This window comes from Nicotiana sylvestris, chromosome 5 (genome assembly GCF_000393655.2).
Source record: "Nicotiana sylvestris chromosome 5, ASM39365v2, whole genome shotgun sequence".
NCBI classification, from domain to species: Eukaryota; Viridiplantae; Streptophyta; class Magnoliopsida; order Solanales; family Solanaceae; genus Nicotiana; species Nicotiana sylvestris.
The window spans coordinates 2921590-2932572 of record NC_091061.1 but is presented as its reverse complement, the minus strand read 5'-3'; the positions used below and the strand labels follow the sequence as shown (position 1 = coordinate 2932572).

Sequence of the window (10983 nt, the reverse complement as noted above, 5' to 3'; positions counted from 1 at the left end):
CTATGGAGTATAGGCAACGAGAGTAGGGCTCCTTCAAATATAATGGAAACCCTTTTCTCAAAAAGAAAAGTACGTGCAATCTTTGTACATTTTTTCACTTGACACATTTTTGGTGTGGATTTTCAAGAAAACTCACGTGTGGTCCTATTTCTATTTCTATTCCTATTTCCTATTCCTATTCCTATTCTCTGTACCGAGTAAAGAAAAGATTTGTCAAACTAAAGCCGCAGTTCTTTCTTGATCTCGCCTTTCTACATCCTTTTCACTTACAAAATTGTTCACTAAGTGCAAATACGTCTTGAGATCATGACACGTGGCAACATCTCCTGCTTTGCCAAATTTAGAGTCTTTACTACTTAATCTAAGTTCTTTGCCCACCTCAGCATATACCCATTGTGTATCCTCCATGCATTTTTGAAGCCAGCTTGGCAGCCCCGTTGTCGCCACGTGGGCACTCCCTTTTTCTGCCACGTTATCGTCTTCGTCGAGCACGAACCCCGGAACTTTTGTAATTGGATCGTCGGAGTTGACAATGCGGAGAACATTTGTACCACTTTTCTCTAATTGACATCTAAAACTTTTGTTTCCTACTCTAGGCCCTCCAAATGATACGACTGTTACTATTGGTGCGTGACTAAATTTTGTAGTTATATCGTACGCTGTTAATGTTGCAAGGGCAGCTCCAAGACTGTGGCCTGTGACAGTTATACTTAAAGGCTCGTCACTATACTTTTCAAGAATGTTGCCAATTTCTTCTCTAATTGTGTCTTGTAAACTTTGATCACATTCGTTTTTTGTTGTGTACAAACTCAAGAATCCACTTTGTACCATGGGTTGATCGTAATTTTCGGGTGCCATGTCATCCGGTAAAGAAGTTAACGTGGCACGTAAATTTTCGAGCCATTCGCATGACGTGGCGGTACCTCGATAAGCGATCACCACGTCACGACGCCCAAGTCTGGCGATCTCTTCCTCGTCTTCGCAAACTGCCACGTAACCAATCCAGCTGGAGCATGGGGACGCTAAATTCGGGAACCTTTTAGTCCAACTTGGCATTTGAACTGCACACGTGGCATAAAGGTTCTTGATTACCTTATATCCGCTCTTGTCTAGTCCGCAGTCTGTCAGCATTGAATTCGTAGGATAACGACAAGTGGCGTACGTAGGTGATGACACGTCAAAGTCGAAGCAGCGATAGGCTGCTTCGACAAATTCCCCATACCTTAAGATCTCCTTACGGAGATCATCATCGAGTGGATCAAGCAAACCTTCCCAATTCTTGATACCTTGGAATTCCATCCACCGGTGTCGGAGTTCAGCTGCTCTGTCTGCGACAGAGCAGTGACCCGACCCCGGGTTCCACGAGCTCGTGATCCTGAATCCACGAGCACTCGATTTTCTTAGTGTAGAGCACCTTGAAGTAGGAAGTGCAAATCCCAAATGCTTTTTAGTAAAAAGCAAGTTATAATTTGAGGAGTGTATTATGTTGCAATTTGATTTGAAATTTCCAGCTAAGAGCCTCATGTTTGTAGGTAGTTTTAAAGATTCTTGGAATGTGGATGATGAGGTTCTTGAACTTCACGTAGTTACATTTTGGCTGCACTCAAATGATAGTATTTATAGTTATAGAAATGGAATAGTAACATGTACAATGTATGCCAAACTAAACTCATGCTAAAAGAGTATAATAATGGGTGGTGGGTCAGGTCAGCGGGGAGAATGTAATGAAGGAGAAGACTATAAGAGGAGAATTGGAGGCGGACGGTGCATTGATTTTCATGGGATAGGTATTAGACTAGTTTTAGTGGGGACAAACTAAGTTAGCAACTAAAAAACGTTGGTTGAGGACTTATTTTCAAGATTTTGGTATTAGAAAGCATACATATAACGCTTGTTTGGATTGACTTAGAAAAAGTAGCTTTTCAGCATAAATAGTTTTTTAGCCAAAAAATAATAAGTTGGGGTTGCCGAACTTATTATTTTTTTGCTTGTTTTAAGTAGTTTTAACTTATTTTAAGTATTTTTTTTTAGTTTTATCAAATACTGAAAAAAATTAAAAAGAACTTAAAAGCTGATTTAACCAGTTTAAAAGCCAATCCAAATACTCATATAGAGTCTGTCACACATACTTTCATTTTATGTGTTTTTTTGGTTTTCCACCCGGTGTCTGATACTCGCATTGAAGCCCGACTATATTTGGATTCGTGCCGCGTAGGACCCCATTCGGGGGAAAAGCTCCTTACCAAGAATTTTTTCATACCCAGGGCTCGAACCCGAGACCTATGGTTAAGAGAGGAGCAGTCTCATCCACTGCACATCCTTTGGTGATTCATTTTATGTGGTTAAGGCTACTAGGTACGAATTTTTTAAAAAGAAAGGACTTAACAAATACCTTAAAAACCCTTATTTAGATCTTATGATTTGAAACATATCATGATATTTATAAGTTACGGGTTCGAGCCGTAAAATCAGTCATTAATACTTGCATAAAAGTAGGTTGTTGCCTGCATTACACTCCTTGAGATGCGACCCTTTCTTAGACCCCATATGAATGCAGGATATTTTGTGCACTAACAACTATTATCATTAAAAGTCAAATAAGAAGTATGTAGTTAAAAAGTTTCTAAATATGATAAAGTATTGCTCCCTTTGTTTCACTTTATTTATGGTAATTTTACTTAGCACAAAGTTTAATTAAAAAAAATATTTTGAAACTTGTGATCTTAAATATTTTATAATATTTGTGTGGCTTATAAAAAGTTTTAAACTTGTTTTTGAATTTGTTGTAGCATCTGTGTGAATATAAAAATTTATATATTTTTAGAAAAAAACTAGTATAAGGAAATATAAATACCACAACAAAGTGAGACGGAAGAATATTCTTATTAAATTGGACAAAAAAAAACAAAATACATCAGTTTACTTAAAAGGGAAAATTAAAATAGAAGAAAGCTCGGGAAAAAAAAAAGAAAAAGGAAAGATTTATATTGACCACCAAAAACTCGACATGTTGACCACCAACCAATTACATCAAAGAATAGTATAACGAAACGAGTAAAGAAAGAGTGTAGTGAGTCCGAGTGTTTCTTTGGCTCCGACCATATTGGTGGCACGTGCGCTCCACTATACGCGTTCCTCGTAGTTATATTTAAATTCCAATACTTCTTTAAATCATAGTTTTAAAATTTATTTACATCCGATATTTACATCAAATTAAAAAAATGACAACCCAGTATATGAAATATTTTACTTTCACACAGAGTTTAGGGAAGAATTGTAATCCAAGAGGTCAGGGGCGTATCTATTGTTGACGCTACGAGTTCTTCTGAACTCATAACTTTCGCTCATACCTTATATTTTTGCCTAAAAAGTTATTAAACATGTACAAATAATAAGTTTTAAACCTGTTAAATTAAATAAAATATGGTAAAATTATAAATTTGAATCTGTAAAATTTAAATCTTGGATCCGCCTCTACAAGGGGTGTGATAGGCAGTGGCGAAGCTAGGAATTTCTCCAAAGGTATTCAAACTTAAAAGAAGTGACAAAAAAATTTCTGACAAAGGGTGTTCAATATATGTTATATAACTTTAAAGCCTAATATTTTACCTTTATGCACAGTGTAATTTTTTGACGAAGGGTGATCAATTGACCGGCCACCCGTATGAGAATGCAGCTTCGCCCTTGGATATAGGCAACCTACCCTAATACAAGTATAAGTTGGCTGATTTTACGGCTCAAACCCATTACTCACAGGAAGACAACTTTACCATTGCTCTAAGGACTTACATCCAAACAATAGATGTATAACATGTTTTAATGTAAATAATGAGTGCGGTTAAATATTTATCCCTAATATTGAGTGCGGATAAAGATTTATCCCTTCACCCATCTCCCTTTAAAAACCAAATTAGAAGAGGGGAGGGGGCTCATGGTTAGGAATTTTATTTCATGTATCTTGACCTCAATATTATATCGCGCTTAAGTTCTATGTATAAGTGATATAAGAAAACATTTACATAATCAAATCATATTTAAAGTAATTATGTATAGACAAATCTATACGATAAGAAATTATATTGGTATGGAAAATAATCATAATTAGTATATATATAATTTAAATATTTTATAATGATATGCATTCCGTATTGTTTGACCAGAAATATAAATTTTGGTTCAACCAATTAGATTTAAATAAAGAAGAGTTAATCTTACCTAATAATAATGTCCTAAAGACAAAGCTATCGATTTTATGATAAATTATATTTTTCCGGATAGCTCTTTACCCTCAAAACCGGACAACAATTAAATTTGTAAATGGTTTTAAGGATATGTGGATTAACTTGACATAAAACGATGAATTAAAGTGCAATTAAAATGAATAGTGATAAAATAAATTCAAACCACATGAATTGAACAGTTATAGCCTTGGGAGGTTAGCCACCCTTGAACTAGACGAACTTCGATCGGTATCAGGACACAGATGAAATAAGAGCATAAAGAGAAAAATAATATATTGTTTTGGAATACGTGTTATAATGTGCTTTACAAGTGATCAGGCCCCCTTTATATAGCAGGGGAGTCCTACCTTAGGTACAATTCAATAAAAGGTAAAAATCTCTTAATTTGCTGTTTCCTCATTGATACGTGCCGAGATTCCCGCCGCAATATCAATTGGTCACAGATATTTCGGCCTTCTATTATTTCGGTCTTCTGTGGGTTATACTGACAATGTTACCTCGAGCTCGTTCGAGGTCAGGGTCAATTCCGGGATCACGGACTCAATGTTCTCCAGGACGGATATTCTGATCCCGGGTTCTGGCCCGGTGGGACCGGGGGTCAATCTTCAGTTCTTCATGTTCTGAGTTTGATCTACCATGTCGTAAAGTAGACGACGAGAAACGACATGAGCTCCCGATTCTCACCTCGATATCATGCGACAGAAATGACAAAATAAACGAAACACCGCGTCAGTCTAGTCTTAATGGCATTAAATGCCTGTTAGTTGCCGGTCGACCGCTTCCTGGATGCGAACTGTCATTTGAAAACTCTAAGTACCCCCTTCTTCCTTCATTCAAACTTTACATCCAAACCTTCTATCCTTACTTAGAAATTTCTCTACTTTCTGGTACTTTATGTTCTGATTTCTTGAGATCCTTTGTGAGAACTTTTGTTTGTTTTCACCCCAAATCATCAAGCGTATTGTTATAACTTCCTCTTCTTCTTTTTTCCTCCATTTTTAAAAGAAATGGAGAAGACTTCAAAAATCGTTCCCCAAAAAGAAACTACTTCTACATCACGGCTGGCCGTCGAGAAGACCGTTCCTCGTACCGCTGTTGAGGAAGCAGCGGCAGAACCTCTTCTGAGCACGTTTATCCCGGGAAGGTTTTCGGTAATCGCCGATTTTAAGGTTGAAAAACCTTCATCCATACCGGGCCGGTGTGAGAAGGTCTCGAGGTACATCTGCTTGATCACAGGGTTGGCAAGGATGTGATGTTTCTCGAGCCCAATAAAGACATCACCACCCACGTCGAGGGATACTTAAGTGTTTACACTTATCCCTTTACGTTGGGCCCGTTGGAACCGGTCATTATCGGCTTCTACAAAAGGTATGAGGTATGCTTGGGCATATACATCCTTCGTTCTGGGGGATCGTCATCCTTCTCCAGTTCTTCGTGAGCAAGATCGATGGATGCTCGATCACCGTTGACCACCTTGTGCGCCTATATAGTCCTCGGCTTTATTTTGGAGGGGGGAGGGACTAATCAAGCTCTCGCATCGAGCTAGTAAGGCTCCATTCTCAAGTATTGATAAATATCGGGATCGAGGATGGCTAGGTCGTTTTGTCTGAATGAGGACTTTGGAACTGATCCCAGCCGATTACATATCGTTCCCCGAGAACTAGAACACAAAACGTAAGTAAAAATTTGTTTTTCCAAAATTTTATTTTACTCTCTTTTCCTTCTTTCTTATCGATGCTTGGTGGTGGTGCAGTTGTTGCTCGGGTGTCGAAAGCAGTCCCTCGACTCAAGTGGGTCAAGGGCATTGTGTCACAAAAGCCATATTCCGAGCGCGCATGGCGTGAGCTTTCGAAGGGCCAGTGGGAGGCCCGTTCTCATGGTGAGATTCCTTTTCCTGAGTGAGTAACACTTGGGTCTCTTTTATATTGCCGAGTTCTTATTTGTTTCATTTCCCTTTGCAGGTTTATCTTAGGATGTTACAATGAGGCCTTCATCCGGTGATGAGTATTTCCCCATCGAGTCCCCTGCTCTGAGACAAGGTGATGAGAATAAAAGGAAAAGGGCTTTGACTTCTCCCAACTATGAAAATAAGAAACCAAGGAGAAGGCTGGTGCGAAAATCCAAAGAAAACACCAGTGCCCGAACGCCCCCATTGGACTCACTCCACCGGTTGAGGGATGAGTCAGAAGAAGAAGAAGAAGAGTATTATTTAGTGGCCCGAGAGTTGTCGTAGCTCGAGGGGCAAAGGGCCTCTGAACCAGAGAGAGGTGAAACTGAATTATCTTAATTTAGGGGGCCAATGAAGAGGAAGTGGCCGAAGCCTCTGAACCAGAGAGGGGCAAGGCCGTTTTGCCCCAAATTAGGGAGGCTGACAAGGAGACCATGGCTATAGCTTCTCGGGCAGTGGGTAGTTCATCGAAGGACGTACTCGGAGTGATAGATCTCTTTGAGTCGTCTTCTTTACTGATTCCATGATTAGCGAGGCTCATATGCTGAAAGGACACCCCAGCGAGGGTCCCTAATAGGGGGTAGAGCCCTTTCACAACTTTTTTGATGGCTTAGACTCTACTGCCATGGAGGACGTCACCGGGTTAGGTGACTTACCGGTGCCAAGGAAGAGTCCATCTTCGGGAACCAGCAGGCCTTCTTCAAGTCTAAAACTAGTCAACCGGTTTCCAGCTTTGAGCGTGAATCTTGACCAGAAGCGATCGGACATTATGTCTATTATGGAGGATGCTCGGGTCCTCTCTGCCCCCGTAGGGGTGGCCATTTATCTTCGGTGCCTGGTGACCGAGGAGGATCATGCCAAGATGAACGAGATGGACGCCCCTGCCTGTTCAACGAAGCACAACAGGCATTAAACCGGGTAACTTAAGATGCCTCTTGATGACTTCTAATCTGTACTTAGATTAATTTGTAGATAATCATAACTTTTTTCTTTGTGTTTGTAGGCCTCGGTGCTTCATCACGAGACTTTTCTCTGATACCGGGAAGAGCTAAATCAGTACGAGCCGAGATTCGTGGGCTCACTGAGAAGATACTTACAAACTTCTCTGCGAGGAGCGTGAAGGGGAAGTTAAGAGACTCCAAGCTGAGCTAGAGGCGGCTCGGAAGGAGCACGCCGACTTGGTAGAAAAGGTAAAAGTCTTTGAGGTTAGTGACGACGAGCTAGACTCGGTGACTAAGGCTCCGAACCCGCAGGTCTTGCAGAATCTTGATCGGATCGATCATCTATGGGAGAGGATAGACGTGCTAAAGGTCGTGGTCGAAGAATGGAAAGGCAAAATGGACCGCTTGGCCTCAGAAAAGAAAACTACGTGGGCATAATTGGCTTCGGCTGAGGTCCAGCTTCGGGCTGCAAAGGAAAAGGCCTTGGTGCAGGCCAAAAAGATTGAGGAGCTCCAGTCTCGGCTAAATTCGACCATCTCCAATCGAAGAACTTTGTCCAAGGAGCTTGAGACGGCCAAGTGTGGCCGAGGTGGTTAAGGCCGATACCGACAAGATGGTGGCCCAATATAAGGCCGATGCTGAGGCGACACAGGATCGAGTAAAGGCTATCGTCAAGAACACAAAGCGGCAATCCCAAAGGGAGGTCCTTGAGGAAATTCATGCTTGAGGTTTCGACTTATCAGCCGAAATTGAGAGTGCCAAGGTGCTCGAAGTCGAGGCCAAGAAATTGGCTTATCCCGAGGATGATAAAGATTCTGAGGATTTGAGCAAGTCCGAGGGTGGAGGACCCCGAAGGTCCCGGTGATGAGGCGGCCCCCAGCGAGGACTAGCCCACTTAGGTGTTTCACAGATGTTTTTGTTTTTCTATTATTTTGTTGAGGCTGTTTGGCCTTTGTAAAAATTTGTATTGGGACCGTTTAGCTCTTGTAAAAACTCTTTTGATATATATATATGATTTTTTCCCTTCAACAATTTCTGAATTTTTCCTTTTCTTTATTTTATATTTGCAAAGATTAAAATGCCTTAGCATGAAATAGTCAGGTCATGTTCGGAGGTTCGAACAAGTATTGCTTTTAACATTATTTTATTTAAGGCATCGTGGGGGTTCGGTGTGGCCAAAATATTTTCCCCAAAGTACAAAGTACTTATATTAATAGTTTGCCGAGGGTAGCCTTTAGAATCGGTTAATAAATTTTGAAGGCTTTGTTTTTTATGATGGATTTTGGACGTCTCCGAGCCGTTTTAATATGGACATAGCCTTTTTAGTTCGGGTGCTGCCCAGTGGGTTTGTCACCCCGAGTTATCCGTACTTGCCTAAGATAACATTCCTCGAATAGGGATGGTCGTAGCCTTTAAAGTTTAGGCATTGTCTAATAGGTCTTGTTCCCCCGAGCTCTGATAGCCCGGACCATCCGATTTGTTTTCGAACGGCAGTCCCCGAGTGAGAATGATTGTTTGAACTCGGATTAAGGTGGTCATTGGGCTTGATACCTTTAGGGGATTAGATGTAGGAAATTTCTTAGAAATGTAAGAAAAATTATAAGGGACAAGATAATTATCTGCAAGGAAGAGACTTTTTTTTATTCTTGTGCATAATAGTTATACATGTGTACGTACTTTGTTCCAAAGATCGAGCAATCTATGCGGGCACGGTTCATTTGACCATTTGTCCCTTACAATAAATTCTATCGATTGATCCAAGACCATTCAATCACGAAGTTTTTTTCCTTGCTAAAATCGGTATCCGAGGTTAATGACCCTCAGTATTCGAGGTTGATCATAGGGAGAAGCCTCAGATGCTGCTGATATAATATTTTGACACCGATTCATGACCGACATTCAATTCTAAGTTAGCAATATCCATTATTGCCTCGTTAAAAATCTTGCCGAAAAATCCATTTGGGACAAAATCACTTCAAGGAAAAAGAGTGCAGTGCGTGCTTTCGGACCTAAAATTTTATATCGTTCCTTATTGGTTACCTACAAGCGTTAGTTCAAAATATAAATAAAAGAAACAAATATGGCCGTACCTTAGCAGTAATATTGTTTCAAGTGAGTAATATTCCAATTGTTCGATAATTGCTCGCCGTTCATTGTTCCAAGTTTGTAGGATCTCTTTCTTGTGATCTCAATAATTTGGTATGGCCATTCCCAGTTCAGCCCCAGTTTCCTTTCATTTGGGTTTTGGGTGACCAGTGTGACCTTCCTTAGTACTAAGTCCTCGATATTGAAGTGTCGAAGGTTGGCCCTTCGATTGTAGTATCTCTCGATCCGCTATTTTTGGGCAGCCAACAGGACGAAGGCGGCTTCGCACTTTCATCTAATAACTCCAGGCTCGTTTCATGGCCTCGTCATTTGATTCCTTAGATGCGTATCTGAACCTAAGACTTGGTTCTCTGACTTCGACCAATATTAGAGCTTCGGCTCCATAAACCAGCGAGAATGGTGTGTCTATGGTACTGGACTTCGAGGTCGTACAGTACGCCCATAGGACTTCGGGCAAAATTTCCTTTCATTTTCCTTTAGCACTGGTTAACCTCTTTTTGAGGTTTTGGAGTATGGTCTTGTTGGTTGATTCTGCTTGTCCATTCCCAATAGGGTGGTGGGGAGTTGACAGGATCCTTTTGATCTTATGGTCTTCAAGAAACTTGCTTACTTTGCTACCGATGAATTATTTCTCGTTGTCGCACACGATCTAAACCGGCATTCCGAACCGACATATTATGTGGTCCCAAATAAAATCGATGACTTCCTTATCCCTGACCTTCTAGTATGCTTGGGCTTACACCCACTTAGAAAAATATTGAGTCACAAATAATATAAATTGAGCCTTACCAGGTGCCCATGGAAGGGGGTTAACAATGCTCATTCCCTACTTCATGAATGGCTATGGTGACAAAATCGAATGCAGCAGCTCCCCGGGTTGATGAATCATCGGAGCATGCCTTTGTCATTCGTCACATTTTCGTACAAACTCTTTTGCGTCCTTTTCCATGTCGATCCAGTAGTAGCCGGCTCTGATTGCCTTTCTGTTACATCTTGCATTTTTTATACGTTAAAGTTTCGTCTTCAGTTAATTGACATAAACTCGGGGATGAGATTATATTGAGGTTAGCATATTTATGCTATTTATACCAAGCAACAAGTAAGTGCCATGAAGGAAAGGGTACACGAATTAAAGAAAACGAGTTTCGTTGAAGGTTGTCGAATTTGGATAAAATACGGTCTGAGCTATAATACCCAATACTTATGGACTAGTACCATGCAAAGTACCATATGACCACGATAGTATAATGTATAAAATATATTAAAAATAAGTAAAAGTTTAAGTAATTTGAGATAATTCTTAATTATGCGGGTAATTAGTTAATTACCGGGTAACAGAATATTACCTAATTAATTAATTGGTTATGGGATAAGATTAAAATTATCCCACCCCACGTGGCAGCAAGCCACTTAATGAAGAGATGACTCTTAGTCACTCTTGATAGGTGACAACATGAAGTGATACCAAAACACTTAAATCCTAAACATCTTTTAAGACAAAACCTTACTACAAACAAGGTAGAAAAACAAAACGTTAAAGTCATTCTTCAAAACCTTTCAGCAAATTTCTTTTCAAATCTTACAATCAGAATGAGACGCAATAATATTTTTCTTGCAAGAAATTCCTACAAAAGAAAATCCAACGAGGAATTTTAGAGTCGTAGCAACGTAAAAATTTTGCGGTTTTAAAGGATTACGGTACAATCTTTTCCAAGAATATCATACAGATTTTTCCTACTCCAGGTAT

General features: G+C 40.1%; 1 protein-coding gene across 1 annotated transcript; it reads right to left on the bottom strand.

Moving 5' to 3' along the window:
- Positions 1-213: 213 nt before the first annotated feature.
- Positions 214-1299, bottom strand: LOC104219390 (phospholipase A(1) DAD1, chloroplastic-like). The gene has a single exon (XM_009770075.2). It carries the CDS (start codon positions 1297-1299, stop codon positions 214-216), a length of 1086 nt encoding a protein of 361 aa, XP_009768377.2.
- Between the last annotated feature and the right edge of the window lie 9684 nt (positions 1300-10983).